The sequence below is a fragment of the Tiliqua scincoides genome, chromosome 2 (genome assembly GCF_035046505.1).
Source record: "Tiliqua scincoides isolate rTilSci1 chromosome 2, rTilSci1.hap2, whole genome shotgun sequence".
NCBI classification, from domain to species: Eukaryota; Metazoa; Chordata; class Lepidosauria; order Squamata; family Scincidae; genus Tiliqua; species Tiliqua scincoides.
The window spans coordinates 79,960,750-79,986,921 of record NC_089822.1 but is presented as its reverse complement, the minus strand read 5'-3'; the positions used below and the strand labels follow the sequence as shown (position 1 = coordinate 79,986,921).

The window sequence follows — 26,172 nt, the reverse complement described above, 5'->3', positions numbered from 1 at the left end:
AGACTACAAACAGCTACTTTTTTGTTCTATACATCCAGCAGAGGAATTTTTACTACTATATTTCAGGGGGGGGGGGAAACCAATTCAGGATGTATTCTAGAATTCAATTTATGGGCAGGAGAAGCAACCCAGGAGAAGCAATTCAAGAGCAGTCCCGCCATTCAAAAACTCAAAAAAGTGTACACTGACAGACAGTGGCCCATGCACAAGGCATATTTTATGTGTAATGTAAGGAGGCTATTCCAACACAATACTTTGTATCCACCAGACAAATATCACCTTGTGATCTATCTCCAGTGGAAGTATATATGCGAAAATGGTTTCATTTTCATATATTCTGGGGGTTGCATCACTGTCTTCCTCCTGCCACCACTGCCTCCCAACCCTGCAAGAACTTAGAGCAGTTTTCAAACTCCCGGAGAGTTTGAAAACCACTGGTTAACATGGTTCATCTACAGTTTGCTAGTAGTGAATCCTGTATCTCAACCTTTCAGTTGGAGGGCCACTTCATATTTTAAATACATTACATATATTATTACATATTTTTGTGGGCTGAAAAAAAATCAGTTTTATATAGCATGGAGGTGAGTGACACAAGGCACACTCTGATCCATTGTGAAACTCAGTTATGATTTGTTTACACAGGTGCGCAAATGACAGTATTTCCTCACTGCTATAGTTTTACAGCTTTGTTGAAAAGTCAACCTGTGGAAACCAAATTTGTATTATTTGCAGAGGCAAGGTTAACGTTGAATAATTATGGTCTGAGGGTCTTAAAGCATATGGCCCAGGTGGCTGAAAATGAGGGCTAGCCAGGCTGACACCACTCTGGCCATATGGAAAGGCATGTGGTGAACAGAACACCACGTGCTAACTGTCCAACTATGTGGTTGGGGGAAAAAATATTTTAAGTTGCTGAAGGCTGGATAAAATCTTGTGGCATGCTAGATGTATAGCCATAGTTTGGAGAACCCTGCTCTAGGTGGGGGAAAAAAATTCCATCAGAACTGCACCCAATAAAACTGCGCTTCTGTTAGACTGTCTTTTGGCAAGATTATGGATTCTGCAAAATACCACAATGGTATTGTAGCCTCTCTTGCAGCAGGAGATAAGGAAGCTGGTATGAAGAAATGAGTGTGTCATCATAAAAAGGGTACGAAGTGCCATGCCCTAGGCATACCCTTAAGAGAGAATCAAGACACCATCTTATGCCAGGGCAACCAAAGTTTGAACAATCCAAAAGATAGTTCGAAAGCCAAAAGTTAATTTTTCTTTAGCAGCTGGAAATACACATTTCATGTCTCATAAAGTGTCAACTAATGTGTGAAACACATTAAATCAGCACTCCAAAAGGCATGACAGACTTTCTCAATACTCAGTAGAGGCTTTGATTAAAATCATTTAAAGAAAAAAACACCTGCAAACATTGGTTCTTATTCCTAGCAGCACCACACTCCATGCCCACAGATCTACTTCATGGCCAAAATCCCGAAAACCGCAAAAGATGATATCCCTCTTCTCTTTGAGGAATCTGCCTAGGACGTGGCTCTCATGGTCAATGACACATTCATTTCTCCATACCAAAATCTCACTGACATTTTGCATATGCATCAATAGCATAGCAAAGAAGCTTAGTTCCAGGACTGACAAGAACTCCTGCTTCCCATTTGTTTTGCCAGATTCTTGATCCAAGTTTCACTTAGAGAACTTTTGCTCACTCTAAGCTAATAGTTCCCCTTCGTTCCCCAACAAGGGCCCCAGTTCTCTGCTGCAGCACTGCTGGACCCCACCACTAGAGTAGCTTGCCTGTTCAACCTACAGAGGTCCACCTTTCTCTGCTCTCCTGCCAGCAGCTTCTCCAGCCTCTACAGCAACAACTTGGTCCTCAGCAGATCTTGAGCATGGCAGCCACACACCAATCTCCAGTGTTTCCAGCAGTCTTTGAAGTCCATTCACCCATCTGTCCTTTAGTCAGTTAGTCCATCAGCAGTTCTAGTAGTCCATCAGCCAATAGTTCCTCAGTCCATTAATCCAACAATTCAGTTCAGTTCCTTCCTTCTAAGCTTTCCTCCTACTACCACCCACACCACGTTACCTTCCTGCAGGTGCTGCTTTTACCCCTGAGGGCCCTATTGTCTTCAAGGGGCTGTAGCTGTGCAGCCCACCCACTGCTCAAAGCCTAGGTTTTAACCCCATGCTTGCCTGCCAGAGCAAGGGGCCACTGTTGACACCACACCCTATCTCCTCAAGGGATCTTGCACATTTCCATTACAACACCTCCCCTTAGCCAAATTTCAATCAAATTTGTGATAGTGTACGATGTTTAGAAAGGGAACTGTATCAAACTCTCAACCTCTCAAAACTCTCATCCTCAACAACTTTAGGTAGTGTTTCTATGATGAATACATTACTAGCACATTATCCTTTGTGCTGTGCAGGCCCTGATGTTTCCCACAGCAGCTGTAACATGTAGTGCTCCCATTCATTTCAAGACTCAGTGTAATTATTCATTCAGGACACAACATCATAGATATAATCAGACATTGCTCTGTATCCTTGAGTGGTGATTGCATAATGAAATTAAAGCAATGGCTGTAATAAGCAACATTTTGGGCAATTGGTGTAGCTTTCTACAACCACTTGGTTCTGACAAAGATCAGGATTTCTGCTCCTGCTTTGTAAATCCATTTTTAATGCTGTTTCTCCAAAATAGAAAGAGTCAATAAAAGATTGTTCGGAACGCTGTCCATGGTACTGATTCACCTAAGCCGTCACTGTGTGTATTATAAACACACACACACACACACACACACACACACACACACAGAGCATATATAATTTTCAGCAGCAAACATCCATGGCTCTCAGTCTGCTTCAATGCCTGCCATTTGACAGGAACAGGTCAGGCAAAACATTCATGTCAAAACTGATGTATTGTGTAAATCTAGGATTTACACACTCCTCTCTCTAGAGAAGAGAGCATAAATCCTATCAGACATTCAGTTAGAGAGAAGTCTAGTGAGAAGAGTAATGACTCCTCAAATACAACCTTAGTTGAATCAGATACAGCATGTGACACCAAGTCCCATTTTGCTAACCACTTCCCTCCACATTTAGTGGTGCAAGGGGTGACTTGCACAAGATCGCAGCACATGAAACAGATTTCTACTGCATGCACATGTTAACACAGCTCTAGAAAACACTGGGTAACAGCATGTGTAATAACAACATCATCCTTTATCATACAGTCACAAAGTGATGAACAGGACTGTGTAAACTATTTGACCTAGGCTAGTTGGCAGAGGGGCCTCTGAGGAAAGTATACCAGATATGTCATCAATCTAGAACAGAGGTCTCCAAACGTTTTGGCCAGAGGGCCACATCAAATATCTGGCGTGGTGTGAAGGGCCAGAAAAAAAACTTAAATATAAAATTTAAATAAATAAATTAGAGATGGAACTTAGATGAGTGAATAAATGAATGAATGGGCTCATTCATTCAACCCTTCTGGCCCTCAGAACACCTTCCAGACACAACTAGAGCACAGTTTTGGTCATGTACAGTTGAGTGGGCCAGAGGCGTTCAGGGACAAGAGGCTGGCTGCAGGACGGATAGAGGCTAGTTGCAGGTTGCACCTGGCCCCCGGCAGGGGTTTGGAGACCCTTGATCTAGAGTATACACCATAGATTCCACTACATCTGTGTTTTGCCAGATTCCAAGGCCAAGCTCTGCCTAGGGAATTATGCCCACTTTCAGCTAATTAGCTCCCCTTCTTTCCCCCAAAATAACCCTAGTTCTGCCTTGCAGCACTGCTGGACCCCACCACCAGGGTAGCTCACCTGTTTAACCTGCAGAGGTCCTCCTTCCTCCCCTCTCCTGCCAGCAGCTCCTCCGGCCACTATAGCAGCACTTTGGTCCTCAGCAGGTCTCGGGCATAGCAGCCAAACACCAATCTCAGTGTCTCCAACAGTCTGTTTCAGCAATCTCCAAAGTCCATTCACTAATCAGTCCATTAGCCATTAATCCAGGCTCCCTTCCTCAAGCTTTTCTCCTTCTGCTACCCACACCAAACTCTCCCTTCATCAGGTGCTTTAATGCCTGAGGGTCCTATTGCCTTCAAGTGGCTGCAGCTGTGCAGCACACTCTCTGCTGAATGCCCGGGCCTTAACCCTGAAAGGGGCCACTGCTGGCACCACATCTACCTCCTCGCCAGATTTTCCACAATTCCAATACAACCTGCGTACACATCATGTTGCTATGATGTCTGCAAGCCCACCCTATAAACATATATAATGCTAGGACATCTCTACACAGCTTTATGTTTGCAATGGACAACTACAGGTCTATCATGCTGTCTCCTTTGTCTGAGAATAATGCATTCATCTTACTGACTGGAAACACTTAATAAATAATCATACTCCGAGCTGAGGGAACCAAATGTGTACTGTAGTCATTCCACTGCTTGTTTCACATTCCCTGTTTTCCTTTGTTACTTGCCCTTAGTGTGAGGCCTGCAGGCCTGCTGGTAGGTCTTAACTGGATTCCAAAATTCAAAGCCTGTATCCATTCACAAGCAGAAAGAGAGGTCGCCCTGCATGGCAGAGAAAATAGCAAACAAACACACTACAGCTTACTGATGGAAAAAAAAATTCCAAAGCTGTAATAGTTCAGACACTGAGTTAATTCAAGGGAACTGTAGGTAATAATAATAATAATAACTTTATTTTTACCCCGCCTTTCTCCCCGAAGGGACTCAAGGCGGCTTACAAAACATTTAAAACATAATTTAAAAACAAATAAAAACATATTAACACATCATAAAAAACAGCAGTCAGAGTAAAAAAAAATAGGTAAAAAGAGCATAGAGCAGCAGCAAGTCATAAAAGAATCAGGCCTGTAAAAAATATTAAAAGATGTTAAAAAGATGTTAAAAGGCCGAGAACTCAGAAGGCCTGTTTAAACAGAAGGGTCTTCAGGCCTTGCCGAAAGGTCTCAAGAGATAACCACACTGGATTGGGATAACCATAACTTTCAGCCTCGCCGAAAGGTCTCAAGAGATAACCACACTAGGTAGGGATAACCACACTGGATTGGAAAACAGGCATTATAATGCAAAGCTCAAAGATGAGTAAGGAATAATTATATGTCTTTCAGGCATATAGTCTCACAAGGAATTGTGAAACAGCAATTCCCAGGCACAACTTCTGCTTGGAAAGATGAAAGCTGCCGAGACAACTAAAAATACCCTTCAAGTGCCAAAAGGCCGATTCTTCAGCAAAGCCACTTGGTGCTACATGGCAGTGAAATCCAATTTCATAGCCAGCTTAACCTTCTTCAGGTAGTACTGTCATAATGCATAAAGATGCCTAGACAGGATCACATGAGCCAGCAAGGGTCATATGCATCCATGCCAGCTCTCCTACTTGTAGTTCTGGGAGAAGGGGGCCAGGAGAGAGTTATACCAAGTCACCTTTTACATCTGCACAGTTTTCAGTACCACCCTCCTTTGTGCAGGCTGCATTCACAAGAATAACGTACAGAAGTTGCACTTACTAGAACTATACATTTCTGTAACACGGCAGGCACAGAACAGAAGCCTAAGCTACTTTCAGACTAGGGCAGAAGTTCCCAAATTGGGTATTGCAACATGTCTCCAGGGGCACAGTAGGAGGTATGCCAGCTAAGTCCCTTGGCAGCAGCATCACAATACAACAGATAGCAGAGCAGGGACTCCATGTGCTGCACACTGTATCACCTGGTTTTGGGGGCCCTGCTGTTTGCCCTTACCTGTTTAACACCGATTTCAGGGTTGTCCTGGGTTGCAGAACCAGGAAATTAGTGCCAATGACATAATCACATCATGTGTCATTGGCACTTTCAGGTTCCCTGACAGGCACGAGCAGGGAGTTGCAGGTACATTTGGAAAGTGCTAGACTAGGGGAAAGGCATGAGGGGGAGCCTTAGACCCACCTTGGGTAACAGTTCATCCCCCCCCCCCATGGTCAGGCTGGGACAACAGACATGACCTGTTGCTGGCATATGCATCAGCCTCTCCTTAAGGATCCTGAAAGTGCATGAGCTACATGGTGCATGGGGTGTGCATCTGTTTTCCCATGAACACACAGTACTTAAGGGTCAGATCACCATCTCAGCACTCTATAAACAAAGCATGGCAATAGGATGTTAAGGCAGAGACTTTTTAACATCTAGCCAAAAGACAATTAGCTGCCATCTTAGCTGTTCATAAACAAGCTTTAAACACTTGCATGATATACACACCTCAGTTTGCGCTGTAGAGTCCTTAAATGTATGGGCTTGCTCTTGTATTTCCATGCTGTCCTCTCCAATGACTTACTAGTCATAAGTGATCATAGATAGGCCTTATATTATAGGTAGCAAATTCCATTATGTGCTTGTCAACCCCAGGTCAGTTATTTTCAACCACTGTGCCGTGGCACACTGGTGTGCTGTGAATGGTCCCCAGGTGTGCCGCGTGAATTTGGGAGAGGGTCATTTATCAATAGGACCATTGGGGGATGTGAGCCCCCATTGACAGCACAGTGTGCCTTGTCAATTGTCAAAAAGCTGATGGTGTGCCTTGACCATTTAAGTGTCTTGCCAGTGTGCCGCGAGATGAAAAAGGTTGAAAATCACTGCCCTAGGTTGTGCCTAAATATCCTCAGATAAGCAATCTACATGCATATTACAGAGGAAGCTTCCATAAGTATTGAGTGGGTGTGGAAATTCCTGCTTAAAGACACTTACAGTGGGACTTTTGTGAGCATCCTTATCCATAATGAATTCACACCATCTTAGGGTTCATGCATATCACTCAATTACTGTATGTGAAATCAAGCTGAGACTGTTGAATAGCTTCGGTATTTAACAGGGTGTGCTTCAAAGTAGCATAGTTTATCCCATTTCCCCAAGCAGCGGGATGTTTCAGAAGCTCTTTCTCTGCATGGTGGCTGTGTTGGTCAACTTAGGAGAGGCTTTTAATGAGCCCATACAGTATTCTATTTGCTGAAATAACTCTTGGAGCACAAGATCTCAAGGTTTCCCAAATTAGTATGGTATACAGATGCAGGAAACCATTCTATGACAAGTTCAAATACCAGCTCAACTCCCACACCCTTGTGCAGAGGTAAAAGGAAAACACAGAGAACACAATGTAATACAGGTGGGGACTCTTTATCTGCACATTTGCCTCACTGAGGATGCCAAACTTCCAGATCACCCCCCTGAAGACCTCCCAGGTGTGACTAGAACCTTGTTCCGGTTGTACCTGGGACCTAGGTTTTCTGAGCCTCGGAGAGGCCATGTGGCTCCAAAGCTCAGAATGTCGCCTGTAACGTTTTTTGACAAGTTCCAGTTTTCACCAATGTAGTCGTCAAAAAATGCTCTAATTGGCATTCTGAGCCACAGAAAGGTCATGCAGAGCAAAGGTGGGCTCCAAAAACCACGCATTTTGTTATCCATGGTTTTTTGTAACTGCGGGGGGGGGTGTCCCCAGGAATGGAATCCTCATAGATAAAGATGTTCCATCTGTATTCTACTTTTCAAGGGAGGGATCAGAATGAAAGTTGGTGACCACATTTAGAAAAAAAATTGCACCTTTCAGGTATTCACCCCTGCTCAACCCCGTACCCTTCTTCATAAGAATACAAAATAGATAGTAATGCAACATCCAAGATGAGCCCTACACTACTCTTTACTAGCAATATCTGTATGTTTACAAGCAGAGAAGTAGACTATATTAGAAGCAAACAGAGAGTACAACCACCAATTCAATATCACATTCCCCAAGAGCAATTACCGCAGACACTTGCCCACAAGTCGATCTCACAAATGCGGCAAAACCTAAGTGGGAGAGGTAGTGCATATTGGTCAATGCTCATGAAATCCTTCCTTCTCTCCACTTTCTGGTTTTCTGGGTCAACGGCTGAAGTGGCAGGAACTGGTAGTTCTATCTGCTGCCACCATCCCAGGCTAAAGACAGAGGAGGCCATTTGGGAAAACCTCCTACCCAGGAGAGCACAGAATCCCAGGGGTTCTTATTTAAAACCAAGTCACATTAGTACATGCAAGCAATCAGATGTGACAACCCACTGAATTAACCGTGAACTTGAACTAGGCAGGCAAGTAGATTGCAGCCTGGCTTGAAGAGAACAGAGCAAAGAAAACAAAATTATCTGAATGCATCTAGCTAGAACTACAGTCCCTATTTGTCCCAGTCCAGTTTGTCCCAGAAGTCAAACTCGTACTGAAGACTGGTAACAAACCACTCCTTTTTCTTTCCAACTTTTTCCCCTTCTTCCTTGCTTCCCTTCCCTGACAACAGTGAAAAGCTACTGGGCCAACGTGGCTTGGGCAGCCATCCTCTGTGGGCTGCCTTGCAATGGCAGCCCCAGCACAGAAGCTATGGCTGTTTCACCCCACTTCCATACCATAGAACAGCTAAGACTACAGCCTAGCTCTAGGGCTTGTTTCAAAGCCCTTTCCACATTTTTATGTGCTGCTTTGGAACAGGAGTATTGCTTAATCTCAGCAGACTAGTGACTTCTGCAACATGCGCACACCAAACAGCAGAAATTGACTGATAACCTTGGTCCTTGGCACATCCTTGTCATCAATCCATAAAACCTCTCTATTTTTCCTATCTCATGTGCAGTCAAATTGATTACATGCTTAGTACATCCATATTTTCCTCCTCTGCCTAAATGTGTAGATTTCTACTTTTAAGAATTGCTTTTGTTTCAGTTCCCCTTCTCTGCACTTGTAAAATTATATCTGCAATAGAACTTGCACCCTTATCCTCACTTCCCTCTTGCTTCCCCACCCAACCACCAAGCTGTAACACTAGTCTCTGCATAAGGTTCCCGCACTCAAAGTAGATTTTCCTTGTATGCACCTGTTAATGTGTGCCTGAAAAATACACCTGGTAACAGAAGTAGGAGGGAAACAGGCTTATAGATTTCAAGTACATTTTGGAAAAGCATCCAGACCCCAAAATGGTTTCAGATTAGCCAATTCAATTTGGCAGGCTGTTTGCTCAGCATTAAATCTGAAGCATTTGGTGATATTCAATCACTGAGAGAGAAACAGACAGAGCAACAGAGAATGGAGCAATTAATAAAAACAAGAACGAATCACATTTATTATGGAAGGCACATTATTCATTTTTAAGGAGTTCTTTGTTACAGAAAAACATGCAAAGCTACTGTCCCAATTTATTATTGCAACAGGTGGTTGCAATAATTTTTTTTACTTATTTAGCACACTTGCACAATTATGAATGTGGCCATATGCTTCTGGTGCCACATGGCAGTTCAGTCCTAGGCTGTGTCCTGGCAAGACTCCAGTTTCAATCTGACCGTAGCCTTGAGGGCACAGGAAGCCTTAAACAAATATTATGTTCACTCTAATTTCATCTGTAATAAGGTGAAAATCCTCCTGACCAACCTTACAGGGTTGTTGTATGGAATTCTGAAGATTATGGGAGAGTACCTTGGACAATTCTAAAAGTGTCTTGCTATTTTCTTTTATGCATGCTCAGGAGTCAATGGTGGTCATTGTCATCTCACACAAACGTGAATCTTTAGACTTAGGACCCAATCCTATCTTACCTCAGTGCTAGCACTGAGCTCCAGCACCAACGCTGGATGTCACAACACCCAGAGAGGAGTAAGCGCTGGTGCCAACCCAGCACCAGTTGGCGCTGGGCCCGCCACCAGACAGACACCACCTGGAGCAAGGGACAAGCTCTAGAGGCAGTAAGCACTGTTGGGGTCGAGGGAGATGTTCTGAGGTGGGGGGAGGAACCGGAGCAGGAGGGGGATGGGACCAGTGGAGTCCTGCTCCGCCATATCCTATCTTCTGTATCGGGCTGCAAAGCCCAACACAGAGGTTCTCAAGTCTGTGTCAGCAAAATAGCCAGTGCAGACTTGAGAAACCCTACTGTGAGGCTTGGGGCTTCCCCCTGCCCCTGGGGAGAACTTCTGAAGCCCAAGCAGTGCCACTGCATGCAGCAGTAGCCATTTTGGCGGAGCTGCACCTAGTGCCACCACCAGAGATAGGACTGGGCTGTCAATGAGCAATCCTACACCTGACCACTCAAAAGTAATCCCCACTGAGGTCCAATGGGATTTACTCCCAGGTACACGTGTATAGGTTTTAGCGACAGTCACTTTTTAAAGGTGACATCAATATCGTAAAGACAAAGGCTGCAATCCTATCCACACTTACCAAGGAGTGTGTCCTATTGATTATAATGAGACTTTCTTCTGAGGAGACATGCATAAAATTGGACTAACTCACCAGGTATTTGGTTCATGCCGTTTGCATTACTGTGTAGGGGTTAGGAAAATGACTATCAAATCCTTCAGGCAAAGTTTCAATGTGCTGGGAAGGAGGCTTTTTTCTACACAATAAAATATTTATGATAACTGAGTTGCTGTTCCCCAATATGAACATGGCATGTTGCCAGTAAACGGGTGAAGCATGTACACGCAGCTAAATAGATGCTGAAGTGTTTGTCAGATGTGATGACTCCCATCTATTTCTTTTCCTTTCGTTCCAGCGTGCAAGCCAAGATGGCACACACAGAATTCCCAAGTGATCTCCCATTCAGATCAAACATGGATTGCTTTAGTGAGGCTGTTACGTCAGATCATATCCAGGGAGCAAGGGTTTCTCTAGCCCTATCCTTTGGCTACTGTCTGCCTCTGTAGATAGAACTGCCAGCACTGGGTTTCTCACAGGGCCAGAGAACTAGGAACTAGGGAGGAATTTGTGGTTTTCTGAACTATTCAGATCTCAACATAGCAGCTGCTGGATGGGAGACTTTACTGATCAGACCAGAAAGATTCTGGGTGGTTGGGATTTATCTTTACCCAGTACTCATAACTGGCTGTCTACATTGAGTAATTGTCTCAAAACCCTTCAGGGGAATCTCAGTCACAACATCATCAAGTTGTTCTGAAGCCACTGTACAGCTGGACACTGTACAATAATAAGAGCAGACTTTAAAAGCAGGATAGCACATCAAAAGGTAGAACATGCACCCTCACTTCCATCAATTCTGAAGTAAAAAATACTAGATCATTAAATTAAAGTTGGTTGTCCATTCCAAATCTTTCCTCTGGCCCTCCAACTGGTTACACCCCATGACTTTCTTCTCGCATAGAGCAGCATGTGATCTTAACTCTGTGTGAATGCTGCAATGGCAGCCCTTTGATGTGAACCAATTATTTTTCTCCCATGTTAAATATTTAAGTAAACTGCACATCTGCAGGGGGCAAAAACAAAGCACTCATTAATCTGGTTACCAGGTGCCATTTGATTACAGTGAACTAGAAAAATTAAGGTCACCAACATGGTCTTTATTGCAGCACCCTACAAGCTTCTGATATGCACACCCTCCAATTTCTTCATCTCATACCATCTAAAACAGGGGTGTCCAAACTTTTTGGCAGAAGGGCCACATCATCTCTCTGACTCTGTGTCGGGGGCTGGGGGAAAAAATAAATAATTTACATATCAAATTTGAATAAATTTACATAAATGAATACATTAGAGATGGAACTTATATGAATAAATGAAGATCTTGCAATAGCTCAAGGCCTATAAAAGGACTTGCACAAAGCAAGGCTGGCCTTTCCTTCTCTGCCCCTGCTGCATCACATACATAAACAGCAAGCAGTGGAGGGAGCTCTCGTCCCACAGCTCACACAAGAGGTTGGTCGTCGTTGTGCTGAGAACAGTTGTGTAGGGCCAGAGTGGGCTCCAGCAAGTCTCTGGAGGGCCAGTGTCATTGGAAACTAGGGGCCCCCTGCGGGCCAGATTGGGAGTCCTTGAGGGCCGCAAGTGGCCCCAGGGCCAGGGTTTGGGCACCCCTGATCTAAAGCATTTGTAACATGCAGTCAAAACTATTCAATTTCACTTAGCATTGGCTAGGTTCCTGAGCCATCTGCCATAGTTTCAGCTTCAGAAAGACAAGTAGCATTTTGCATTCAAAGTTTAAATTCATGATTGGCAGAGCAATGAAAGGTTAAGTAACAGTGTTTGTGCTAACTGGGCAAGTGGTGCTCCTCTTATATTTAGCAGGGAGGAAGCAAATGCCCCTTATCGCCCCAGCACAGCATCTTTTCTAGAGGCTATTGCTGGAGTTCTGCATCTTTCTAGATTGTAAGCCATTTTGGCACAGAGACCAATTTCGTTATCTGTTTTTTTTCAGCAAACCACTTTGTGAACTTTTTGTTGAAAAGTGGTATATAATACTCTTATTATTAATAAATCTGAATTATTTATCCCTTGTTTCCCATGGCAGTAGAGAACACCATTATGAGAACTCAAATTCAGATTCGTTTCAGTTTGGCTAATAATAATAATAATAATAATAATAAACTTTATTTTTATCCCGCCCTTCTCCCCAAAGGGACCCACATCAGGGAAAGTAGCTGGAGAGGCTAGGCTGAGGGGAGCATAACATAGTGGTTAGTGCACCTGATTCCCTTTGTGCTTTCCATTTTACTGTGTTAGCAGCTGGACAGAAGGGGAACTGGTAGTTCTAATCTGCGGCCACCATCCCTGGCTAAGGAGATCAGGCAGAGAAGGGCTGCCTAGGAAAAACCACCATCCCAGCCTCAATCTGCCCTCCTCCCTGCCCCAATCTCCATCCCATTCCTTCCCCTCCCCACCTCCCTCCTGTTCCTTTGGCTGACTTACTGGCACTGGGGGATGTGGACAGCCTGCTGGCACATGGCACTTACAGTGGTGGCCAGGCAGCGCTGAATAGCACGTTGTGCTTTGCAACAGCAATAAAGGCCCTTACACTGCCAGAACACTAGCTCCTACAGTGCAAGCCTTATTAGGATTGGGCAGTTAATCTGCTCTTTATTGAGTCATGAAGCATTTTACTGCAGATCAGTCTGGTTTGCTGCTCTAATGGTTCTTCATTGTGTCTTGGTGCAAATGAGCCAAGCCAGTTGTTTGAAACATCTGGAGCTGTGCATTTTATCATGCCCTTTGCATGCCATTACTCATCTGTATGAGGCACACCGGAATCTAGATTTTGAGGGGATTAGATAGTAGTAGTATTGCTGGGGGTGTGTGCTGCACAGGGTGATGCATACAGGGGGGTGACACCACTACTGGCCAACATTTTTAAAACCATGGTATTGTTGAATAATACAATCATATTATGTATAATTTGATGTGTAATTTCATGCAGAATCAAAGGAAACAAACCACGCTGAAATATCTCTATTCTACCAAACGTTATAGCCAGAAAACCAGCAGGGGTGGGGCAATGTTGCATCATGCCCACTGTGTGGAGCACTGCCCCACCCACAACATGGGAGTAGATCTGTCATGGGGGTGACACGCTGGCCTCCCGTACCGGGTGTTATTAACACTACACAGGAGGTTTTACTTCATCTTTGGAGCCCCATCATTTTCCTTGTAGGACTATATCATTTCTCCCAAGTTTTCATAAGAACAGCCCCACTGTATCAGGCCATAGGCCCATCTAGTTCAGCTTCCTGTATCTCACAGCGGCCCTCCAAATGCCCCAGGGAGCACACCAGATAACAAGAGACCTCATCCTGGTGCCCTCACTTGCATCTGGCATTCTGACATAGCCCATTTCTAAAATCAGGAGGTTGCGCATACACATCATGGCTTGTAACCCATAATGGATTTTTCCTCCAGAAACTTGTCCAATCCCCTTGGACAAGGTGGCTGAGTAAAGAAATATTTTCTTTTGTTTGTCCTAACCCTTCCAACATTCAATTTTAGTGGATGTCCCCTGGTTCTGGCGATGTGAGAGTGTAAAGAGCATCTCCCTATCCACTCTGTCCATCCCCTGCATAATTTTGTATGTCTCAATCATGTCCCCCCTCAGGCGCCTCTTTTCTAGGCTGAAGAGGCCCAAATGCCATAGCCTTTCCTCATAAGGAAGGTGCCCCAGCCCAGTAATCATCTTAGTCGCTCTCTTTTGCACCTTTTCCATTTCCACTACGTCATTTTTGAGATGTGGCAACCAGGACACAATACTCCAGGTGTGGCCTTACCATTGATTTGTACAATGGCATTATAATATTGGCCATTTTGTTCTCAATACCTTTTCTAATGATCCCAAGCATAAAATTGGCCTTCTTCACTGCTGCCATACATTGAGTTGACACCATGACAAACCAGCAAAAGCTATTCTAGAACTCCATTCAACTTTGAGCTCTACAAGGCTGCCAAGTGTCAAATACCTTTTCCCAATTGTAAGTTCCACACTTGCCAAATGGGTCCATGACATTTAAGTTTCACTCATTAAGAAAGCTATTAACACCATTCCCAGTGGAGACTTTTTAAGCCTTTCTCAAATACACACTTGTGCATGACTGACCCACAGTAGCCTCTGGCCTACTTCCTTGCCTATGCAGAACTGCAGAAAGTGGCAAAACAGAGAGGCAGGACAGGTCACTAATGACTCTCACCCCCTTTATAAAATAGCTACATCCATATACAGCTGAGTTCATACTTCCATTATCCATGCAAATATGTAGCCAGGGACAGGGAGGGTGGAACATATTTCTGAACACATTCCAGCTCTGTGTAAACTAGCCCTTTAGGGAAGTGAAGCAAGCAGGGAAACTAATAAATGAAATCAATTGGTAACAATAGATATAGCCAATAGATTGTTGTTGGCAACCTTCAGTCTCGAAGGACTATGGTATCGTGCTCTGAAAGGTGGTTCTGGAACAGCGTCTAGCGTGGCTGAAAAGGCCAATCCGGGAGTGACAATCCCTTCCACACTGGGAGCAAGTGCAGTCTGACCCTGGTCTGTCTCCCTGGCTATGGGCCTTCCTTCTTTGCCTCTTTGACTCAGACTGTTGGCCAAGTGTCTCTTCAAACTGGGAAAGGCCATGCTGCACAGCCTGCCTCCAAGCGGGCCGCTCAGAGGCCAGGGTTTCCCACCTGTTGAAGTCCACTCCTAAGGCCTTCAGATCCCTCTTGCAGATGTCCTTGTATCGCAGCTGTGGTCTACCTGTAGAGCGCTTTCCTTGCACGAGTTCTCCATAGAGGAGATCCTTTGGGATCCGGCCATCATCCATTCTCATGACATGACCAAGCCAACGCAGGCGTCTCTGTTTCAGCAGTGCATACATGCTAGGGATTCCAGCATGTTCCAGGATTGTGTTGTTTGGAACTTTGTCCTGCCAGGTGATGCCAAAAATGCGTCAAGATGCCAAGAACGCTTAGCCAATAGATACATCTGCAATATCTCCTTACTCATTCTCTGGCCTGCTTTTAGTGTAGGATATCTTGCTGTTACATGGTGGCAGTCTAGGGTTTGCTGTCAACTGGCAGCCACAAGCAATCCTGGTTCCCTGACATACAGGGCTGCATAACACATAGTGATGACACATTTATAGGTATGCTTAGAGAATGTGAGGTGTGCGAAGTCACCCTTAGAGGCAAGGTGTCAGAGCCTTGTGCCACTTCTTTGGAACTAAATAAGAGTCCCACTACTGTGTCAAAGACAAGTGCCACAGGCATTCCTACGAGGCTAAAAATGTTAGCATTTCAGTTTAAGAAGGTGGTAGAACAGCAGTCCCTACAAGTGGCTAACCTTTTCCTAACATGAATCTCAGTCTCTAGCCTATTATCTTCCATAACTGTGTCAGAACCAAATCCTTAGCTGCCTGGTGAAGTCCCAGTGCTGGACAAGCAAAGGGACCAAGTGCCATTTCACACATTTTCCACCAAGTGAAGATTCCCTGCAATTAATTCCAGTTCTCCTACAAATGTAGCTGTTTTGCACACACAAAACACATTGTCATTACTGTTTGCTGTAAGAATGGGATCTGGTGTTGCACAGGTAAGGAAAGGGTGTCCACATATTCTGGGATATTCAGGCTATACTGGGCAGCAGTGCTCCCCCTTAAATAGCAGCTTGTTTAACCCTTGATGTACACAGTCTAATCTGCCCTGTCAGCTTTGTAAATCAACAAAAATTGAGTCATGATCCACTGGTGGGTCCCAGACCAACAATTTGAGAACCACTGGTGTATAGTATCTGGAGGGGAGGATTAGGGTTAGAACCTAGTTTCCCCACCACATCTTGATCCAGGACATGATGAGAGTTAAGGACTTTCTTTGGCCAAAGATCTTTTCAAAGGTAAAGATGACTGGGGTGGGGGGTAATTAGGACTGGAGAAAAATAATGGCCCCAGACTATTTCAGTTAGGAAGCAGGCAGACACTGCCTCCCCCAGTTCCCACAGTACCCTGGAATGGGCAGCATGCAATCTCTGACATCAATTTTTTTCCCATACAATGTAGGAGTGATGAAGTAAAGATATTCCCCTCCTCACACCGTACTCATTTTGAGAGCCAGAGGAAGACCTTGTTGATCACCTTTCCCCAAACCTCAGCATTAGGAAATGGCTGGCCTATAGAATCAGACTGCCAGCATTCAGGATTAGGTGAGCCTCATGTAGTCTCCAAGTTCAACAGCCTCATGGGCAACAGAAGATTCCCAGTTGCTTTATTTCTTCACCCCTGCAATTCCACATAGGCCCCCAAAGTGTGTTTTCAGGCACCCATTTGTTGCTTACACGATGTATGTTTTAAAGCATACAACTAAAAATATAATATGCGATGCCGCATAGAGGAGCAGGACACCCTGTCTGCCTGTCTGATTTAATTCAAAGATTCACAGGGAACGTGAAAGTGTGCACAGCCTCTTTTACCTTATGCAGGAGAAGGATAAACGGGATTTGTGTAAGTTAGTCTTGTAAAGATTATACAAATTGGGAGGTAAAATAGGTTGAAGAGGTGAGCAGAGGATAAGGAGTCACATTTCCTAAATCTCATAATAGCAGGGAGCCATCCATTAGGCAATGTGATGCTAGCTGCATCAGTGGCAGATTGCAAGGAAGACAAGGTGATAGACTGGGGAGCCCTTCACCCTGAGACTGCTGCTGTCACTGCTTTCCTCCAGCCTTCCCCAGAGGCAACCCACATTGATCCACTTTCTGACCACTGAAAGCGAGTGGAAAGTGGATCACCTGCCTCCTTACCTTTGCTTCTCAGGCAGTTTCTTCAAGCACAGAAGTGCAGAAATTCCATTTGATTTACAGGGACTGCATTAACCAATGAGCTCCTTAATTCATGTGGGTTCCCTTAAATTGAACATGGAATTCCTGCACTTCCACAACTGAACAAACTATGTGCAGTAAGCAGCTGCTTTTTCTTTTTACACTGTGCAGAGGTGGTATGAGGGGCATTCCAGGATCATTGCACCATCATTTCACAGAGACCCAATTTGTTGCAGTGCAAATCTCTGGGAAAGCACATTGACATTAAGAATAGTGTTGTTTTTTCTAGAGATCGTTGCTATTTAATACGAGTAAGCAGGAAGCCATGCCCCCCCGAACATTCATTCTCACCCATTAAGTTTAAATCCACATTAATCATTCATTCTCATCTATTAAGTTTAAATCAACGTTAGATTTATATCCCACCCTTCTTTCAAGAAACTGACAGCTGCACACATAGTTCTGAATTTTATCCTTACGCTAACCCTGTGAGGTAGGACCAGAGAGTGGCCAACAGGTCCAAGGTCACCCAGCAAATTTCACAGAAAGGGATGTGCATCCAAGACTGAGGGGCCTGAAGATCTGGGTCTAGTCCAATGACAACACTCTACACTAAGCTGACTTTTACACTATTAAATATGGATGTTTCATAACTACTGAATATACTTATTCCCAACACCTACAGACAAGCAGGATACAGCAAGCTTGGGGGTGAGGTGGGGAATCTACTACTGTCCTAGATACCATCCAAACTTGTTAAAGTGACAGGAGTTTTCAATTAATGATCACAGGATACAAAGTCTTTCTGTTAACATTTTTGTTCAAAATCAGTAATTAGTGCAACAATGCAACAATCTCAGAATGCCAGATACAAGGGAGTTGCACTAAGATGCAGATCTTGTGTGCTCCCTGAGGCATTTGGTGGGCCACTGTAAGATACAGGAAGCTGAACTAGATGGGCCTATGGCCTGATCCAGCAGGGCTATTCTTATGGCCCAAATCCTAACCTAACCAACATTCCAGCACTGACACAGATGTGTCAATGGGGCATGTGCTGCATCCTGTGTAGAGCAAGGGGCTGTCACGGAGGCCTCCTCAAGATAAGGGAATGTTTGTTCCCTTACCTCAGAGCTGCACTGTCCTTACCTCAGTGCAGCAAAGTTAGTTAGAATTGCGCACTATGTCACTTCATGTAATCAGGCTATTGTTCCAGCATTTTCAACTAAATTCTAGTGAATACCAATACTATCCAAAATTGTTCATGTTAACCGCAGAATTCTCTTCACCTTGGGTTTTTTGTTTTCATGTTTTTTAAATCATGACTGTACCAGACCAGTGAGAATGTCAAAACTGAGCTTCTCTTCCTCCTCTTCCAACCATATTTAACTGTGTGTGCTTTTGATGTGACTGAAGAGTGACAGGAAAGGAATGATAAACTAGAAGAGAGAGACAACTACACGATGGATGATGAATTGTCTGTCCTGACTGTGATTGACCATGTTGGTATCAGACAATTGTTGTAATACAACATCCCATTTCTAGAGAAAACCATTTGCACAAACCAACCTTGTTTACAGTAGTTAAAAATGGCCATAATGGAATTTAATTATGGTAAAAGTGACAGAATAATCCATAATAATTTTTTTTTAGATTTTTAAAATGTTTATTGTACACATTTACAAAAGTATGCAAATAGCACATGCCAACAGCACTCTTTTGGTAGATCAGTACGGAAGCTTCACATTTCTAAGACGCTGCAGTAATACAAAGTCTTGAAAGGCACCAAATCACACTGCAGCCTATAAGCAGATTTGCTAGGGTGATATTTGATAGCCTCTTGAAGATACTTCACAGGAAACATTACATAACATGCGGCCTTCATTATGTATAAAACAGGAGTGGGAGCATCATCCTGATCCTACAGATGTCAACAGGGGATTCATTTGCCTCACTGTCCCAGGTTTATACCGGTATAAACTGAATCAGAATCCAGCCTTGGATTGAAATGCAATGCATCACTACAACTTTCAAGTAATGCCATCCTTCACTCTCCAAATGAGTGCATTTCCACATAGGAGCATCCAATTCCTCACCAGGCACACCACGATAGCAATTTGAACACGAAACTGCAAAAACCCAGCAGACAATGGCTTGCCAGTGAATATTTTTGAGGAGCATCCCTTGGCATTGAGGGAGCAGGATCCTCCCTGATAAACAGATTAATGCTTGCCATGTACAGGAAATAAGAAACCAGAACCTTAAAGGATTCACCAGCGCACTCCCCCAAAGCAGAAAAGAATCGCCTCCTCTTACTCAGGCTTTTAGCGAAGTAACCATGCTCCTAAAGTAGAGTGGACTCCACATTGGGATTTAAAAATCCAGAATTGGCACACCCTTCAAATAAGTTTCATATAGTTCTGTTAGGGATCCCCTACTGTCCAAGGATTCCAATAGACCTTCTGGAGGGGAGATTTTGCATTTGAAAGGCAGGAAGGGGGGGAGTGTGCGCAAATTTCGGGAGACTGTTCATGTGATGAGCAGCTTGGGAGATCAAAGCCCAGAAGCTCCATCCGGGCAAGGTCACGGGAGGGAGGGAGGGAGGGGGGTTTACATAATCCGAGTTGCAGCCGGACACCCGGCAGGGAGGGTATGGAAACAGTGCAATTGACCAGCCCTCCCTCCTGCACACTCCGGCACGTTGCAGTCTCAGAGCCCAAGCCTATGCATACCTACTCAGAAGTAAGTCCCATTATAGTCAATGGGGCTTACTCCCAGGAAAGTGGGGATAGGATTGTAGCCTCAGGCAGGCTGCTGGACACCGTGCTTCCCCTTCTCCCCCCCCCCCCCCCATCCGAGGGATGCTGCAGCAGCGGGGGATAAACAGCCACAAATCCTCCCCGGGCTCTGCAGTAGCTAAACTGCTCCGATGCAGGGAGGGCAGGGGGGAGATCCGCGGTGCTCCTGATCCTCCGCGGCGCCAGGGCGATTGGAAACATGAAACCCCCCAGAGACGGAGGGGATCCGCGCCTGCCATCGCCTAGTCCCTGGAGAGGACCACGCAGCGCCCACTGCTGCAGCCCTGTCCGGTCCAGCGCTCACCCAGGACCGTTTGCCAGGGGGGTCGCATTTTGGCAGTGCCAACGCCGGCGGTCTGCAAGACGGGACGCGGCGCCTCTGAGATGGGGCAGAGCGCGGGGGGATCGCCCTCCCCCCTCCAAGTGGCAGCATCTCGACCAGCCACCCCAAAGGACCCCCGCCACCCGTGCAATCAACTTGCAGCGCCCTCCTTTTGCAGTGGACCCCCAAGCGCAGCGCCCCCTGGAGGCCCCCTGCAGCAGGAAGCAGCAGCAGCATCTCCACCACCAGGCGCTCTTCCCATCCGGCCAGGGTCGACGGGCACCTGCTGGTGCGTCCCCGGCTGCAGGCAGAGCTCCCCACCCCCAGGCGCGCCTCGCTGACCTGAGTAGCTTTGTGGAACTGCTTCTTCAAGCCCGCCACGGACATGGCTGCTGATGCTGGAGGAAGCCCGAACTCCAAGGATGCAGAGCAGCCGCTGGCCGGGGGGAAAGCGCCCTGCGTCCCTCTCCTGCAGCCGCTGGCTCGCTGGCTCTCTCGCCTCTTCTTTTCCCCCTCCTGCCTGAGCAGGTTATCAGATGCTGGGCTCTGGTGCAGAAACACCCTGACGTCAACTGGAGGCAACCCAGCCTCTTAAAGGGAACGTGCTCAAGTCCTTTCCCTGTCCTGCGATGCTGCTTCCCCCTCCCCTTGTTATCTCCCCCCCCCCACACTCTTTTGTTTGCCAGGGCTAGTGAACCACACCGCGAAAGACAGTCCATCAACCACCCACCCCCCCAACTAGGCATGTTTGCTCAGCAAGTAGGTCCCAGGGGTGCCCTGAACCCTGCAACTCCATTCCCTGCATTGTATGCTCAGATGTGTCCCAGCATGCTCAAGGGGGCTTCCTCCCAAAGAACAGCATATGAGAGGTCAGCCAGGACCCCATGCGTGGGTTCGGATCTCAGGGCAGGTGGATGTTCATGGAGCAATCCTCTTGGGAAGACCAGGGATGCAATCCTACACATCAGTGGCGTAGCTAATGATAGTGTAACTCAAAATGTGCCAAGCTCAAAATGTTGCCCTGGAAGTGATGTCACACCCAGAAGTGCCATCACGCCCAGGCTTTTTAAAAAGAGAAAATCGGGAGGAACCCACCTCCTCCAGCCAGCAGCTCACCACCCACTTGCTTTGCTGCCTGCCCCCAGTCAATGGCATAGCTAAGGCATCTATCTGCTACCCGGGGTTAAAGAAGATTTTGGAGCCCCCCCCCCCGCATGATAAAATCAAATTTAATTAAGGAAATAAATAAAAAGTTATTGGTTCCATACTGTATCATAACAACATCTCATTGGCACTCAGAACAGTCTGATAGGTCACTTTGGAGTTAAGCAAATCCACTTTTTGTTCCATAAGGCAGCTGTGTTTTCATTTTCTGGTTAATTGGCCATAACGTTTGATAGAATACAGATATTCCAGTGCAGTTTGTTTCATTGCACTCTGCATTAAATTACCTTTCCAATGATATATAACATGATGGTATTATTCATACATACCAAGTTTTTCATAATTTTGGTCACTAGTGTCAAGCTTAGCTTGTTGCCCCCCTAAAGCTTGATGCCCGGTGCAACTGCTACCCCCTGCACCCCCTTAGCTATGCCACTGCTACACATGCATTGTGATTGACTCATTGCATGCATGTGTGCACAGACACAGACACACACACCCCTATTTGTATATTTCATAGTAGCATACAAATAGATAACAGTGTGTGTGTTGTGACTAGCGGCAACAAAGGAAACACACCATAGCATGGTTCACTGGAGTATAAGCTCCACTGAACATAATGGGACATACTTCAGAATACACACATTGAAGTTTGGGCTATATACTGTAGACCAGTGATTTTCAACCTCTCTCATCTCACAGCATACTGAGAAGGTGCTAAAATTGTCAAGGCACACCATGAGTCTTTTGACAATTGACATGGCACACTTTGCTGCCGGATGGAGTCTCACATCCCCCAATGGCCCTACTAATATATAACCCTCTCCCAAAGTCCCGTGACACGCCTATGGACCATTCATAGCATACCACTGAAAATTGCTCTTGAACAATGCAGGCATTGTGAACTACTGACCAAGGCTTTGTATAAGCTGCCCTAGGTAGAGTCTGATTCACTGGCCCATCTTCTAAATATTGTCTACTGTACACACACTAGCAGCGGCTGTCTAGTAGAGAGGTGTCTTTTTCAGTCCTCCTGAATATACCAGGGAATTGAAACTTGGACTTTTGGTATGCTCTGCACTAATGGATACCACTTGTCAATACTTCTCACTCGAATAATGTTTTGGTCATATTTCTTATCTTCTTGGCATTAAATATATTCATGCTACTATTATTAAGAATATTTATATGCCACTTTTCAACAAAAAGTAGTTCCCAAAGCAGTTTACACAGTAAAATAAATCAATAAATAGTGCCTATCCCCAAAGGGTTCACAGTCTAAGAAGAAGTGCAGAAAAGACCCCAACAACAGCCACTTACTATGAACGTTTTGAAAGATTTGGACTGCCTAGCAATGAAGTGTTGAACCTAAATGCAATACTTAGTACTTCAGTGTCATAAGGAGTCCTGAAAATACAACCATACCAGCTTGCAAAGAATTCAATTGGTAAGACAGTGATTTTCAACCATTTTCATCTCGTGGCACATTGACAAGGTACTAAAATTGTCAAGGTACACCATCCAATTTTTGTCAATTGACAAGGCACACCATGCTGTTAGGGGAGGGACTCACATCTCCCAATGGCCCTACTAATAAATGACCCTCCCCCAAACTCCTGCAGCACACCTGCAGACCATTCACAAGCATACCAGTGTGCCACAGCACAGTGGTTGAAAATGGCTCGGCTAAGGCCACGGACCAAAACCAGAAATTCTCTCCCACTCCCTTAATAGCCACATTTTTTCCTTCATTGTTCTCCAATACCCAATTATTGATCCAGTTCTACTCAAGTTGTATTAAATAAACAGAAACTCCAACTCCAAACAGGTCAGATAAACAGTATCAGAGATTACAACATCCTTGTAAGGTAGGCAGGCCTTATTATTCCCATATTGCAGATATGGCAGTGGCTTACCTAAGAACTAAAGAGTTAATAATGGAGATCTTTATGGAGAGGGGCCACAGATAGTGGTAACACATAGGGTAGAGCTAGTAAAACACCCACATCTGAAACCCTGGAAAGCTGCTACAAGTCAATGTAGACAATACTGAGCTAAAGGGATTGGCAATCTGATGATGTAAGGGAGCTTTCAACATTCCTAACCAGATGTTTTCTGATTCACAATTTACAAAATAAGGCAACTTTCAGTTTACTCTTAAAATCAGTTTCAAGGTGACTGAAAAACACAGAAGTCAGTTGCTTCCTGACTGTATGTTGCAAGTTCTTTCTCATTATGGATATCACTAATAGCCCACTCCTATACATATTAACTCCAAAGCAAGTCCACTTTAAAGAAAGTGTGCACAGAATTACCACATGAAGAAAAATTGAAGTAATGCATCTTTTTTACACACATACAGAGAGAGAGAGAGAGAGAGAGAGAGAGAGAGAGAGAGAGAGAGATGCACATAGTTATCCTATGGATATTTATTATCCATAGAATATTAACCAAGAAAAGGTTTCTTCCAGCTATAAAAAAAGTTGATCTCTAAATAAATCAGGATAGTAGCATTTCAGAAATTTAAAAAAAATCTCCTTGAGTTTCTCTGAAGTTACTGAGCATATTAAAATCAAGTTTCAGTGTTGAAATTTGATTGTTTCCAAAAATAATGTTATATAGATTTCAAAAAGTTTCTGAACAAAAATCAATTTTATATTATTCAAGTAAAGCATCTGAATGTTAACCTTCAAAAAAGTGGCCTGTGATTCCATTTATTTATAGCTTTAATCTTCATTCTTAGTGAGCGGTTGCTGGCTGAAAAATCCAAAAGGTCTTCTCTTTATAGAAGCTAACACAAAACATAATTGGAAACCTTTTAGGTAGAGATACCACAGATTGAAGATACAGCAGATGCAGCGCTTGTGTGAATGAAGGCTGACAGTGTTTCCCCCAGTCCTCCTATGAAGGGAATGCAAGTGTAAATTCTCAATATCTTTTAATGTGAGATTTGAAAATATTGGAAATGTATCTTTTTTGTCTGTGCCCTTTTCCTTCTCTTTTTCTTATTCGCTTCTCATTTCATTTTTCTAAGTGCTACATTTACTGCCCAATACTATCCTAGGATTTACTGCACTGTCCTGCTGTTGTAAATTGGTTGCTGACAATGCGCAGGGCAAAACAGAAGCATTGGAGGCCCACTGCTAAGACTGGCAGCCTGCACTATTGCAGGTAAGCTGTGTGGGGGGGGGGAGAGGTTTCTTGGGTGGGGAGAGGGAGGAGTAATGGGGCATGCTGGGGATGGAAGGGTGAATCCGGCAGCAGTAACGCATGTTGGATCTTGTCCCCTCTTTTTAAAACCTCCCCACCACTTGTGTCTCTTTGGACATAAGCCACCAAAATGTCTGATGTATATTCAAAGAAACCCATCGGCCATTGGGCAGCCTAACTGAAGGGAAGTGAAAAATATTTTTACTTACCTCCTGCAGGTTTTCCAATTGCCTCTCCCATAGAATGCACTGCAGCCTCCATTGGTGCGGCTGCATGCTATAAAGTGGCAGGAGACAGGATTGGGGCTTTTTTCTCTCCTTGTGTTTCTATTCTGAAAGTGAGTACCACTTGGCTGTCTAAAAAAAAAAAAAAGACTTAAGGAAAACAATTGAATACTGCTCAGAAGTTAAATACCATGACCACACTACTTCTCCATGCAACCTCCATCTGAACTGAAGCAATTGTCATGTTGTGGGACAAGCTTCTTTATCCCCTCCACCAGGGAGCTCAGCCAACTGGTAACCCATTCTGCAGGTCCCTGTGTGTGTGTGCACACTGTCATGCAGAAGAAGCAGTCCCATGGGGCATTCCTCTTTTTTTGATCCGAATCGATCTCCTACTTCCCAGGTTGTCCTTTAAGGCCCTTCCTTTAAAGTCCCAGAACACAGTGGCCATTAGCTTCTTGTTGGAGAAAGTTTGTTTAAACTGTGGTTGCCTTAAGGAGGTTACTGCTCAAGCAGCCCAAACAGCACACTCACCAAACAAACTTTGCTTGTCTGTTTGGCCACTGTGTTCTGGGCCGGGGGGGGGGGGCATGTAGGAGGCGGGGCTGGGACCTGGCAGTTATGCCAGAGCAGCATAACCCGTTCCCTGAGCAGCATGGAGGGGCTTGAAACCGATGTTCTCCTTGGACTTGTGCCACCTCCTGAGGTGGCACAAGTCCAAGGAGACCTATTGGGGCTGTGATGGCTTACCTGGGTGTAAGGCAGTGGTATTCAAACTGGGGCGTCGTGACACCCCAGCCTGTCGGTCCTGGCCTCTGCCCCCTTAAGGGTTGGGGGCAGCCAGGAGAGAGAGGGAAGGCAGCAGGGGCTTGGGTGCACTTGCCCAAGCCTCCTGCAGCCTCCCAGGGGTGCAGGGAGACCTGCGTAACCTTCGGCAGAGCTCCCAGGTCAGGAAAAGTGAAAGCGGAGCAATCGCGCCCTGCTACGCAAAACCAGAAGCAGAGCACAATCACTCCACTTTCCCTTCTGACGGGGCTGCAGGGACGTGTGCACCCTCCAGTCCCTGCAACTGCCGTCCCTGTGTGCGGGGAGCCCTGCGCAAGCGCCTGCAGGGCACCCCAGGTCAGGGAAAGGGAGAGTGGGGCGATCGCGCTCTACTTCCGCTTTTGTGGAACTCCTAGAGAGTTTAAAAACCGCAGGTGTAAGGGGAAGAGTTTCCCCTTGCCTCCAGCTGAGCCACTTCTGGCTCCAGTCTTGCACTGGATACAGCACAAGCCTCCTGGCCTGCCTGTTCCAGCGCAAGATAGGATTGCACTATCAGTGGTATAACTGAAACAGCTAATAAAGCACTACAATAATGGT

General features: G+C 45.1%; 1 protein-coding gene across 1 annotated transcript in view; it reads right to left on the bottom strand.

Annotated features, from left to right (window-relative positions):
* The window catches only part of SH3GL2 (SH3 domain containing GRB2 like 2, endophilin A1), a 117,361-nt gene extending 96,745 nt beyond the window's left edge, over positions 1 to 20,616 (bottom strand). The window contains exon 1 of the mRNA XM_066615003.1: positions 20,555 to 20,616. Coding sequence (XP_066471100.1) covers positions 20,555 to 20,599 — 45 coding nt within the window. The 5' untranslated portion in view covers positions 20,600 to 20,616. The remainder of the gene's footprint in view (positions 1 to 20,554) is intronic.
* Positions 20,617 to 26,172: the final 5,556 nt, after the last annotated feature.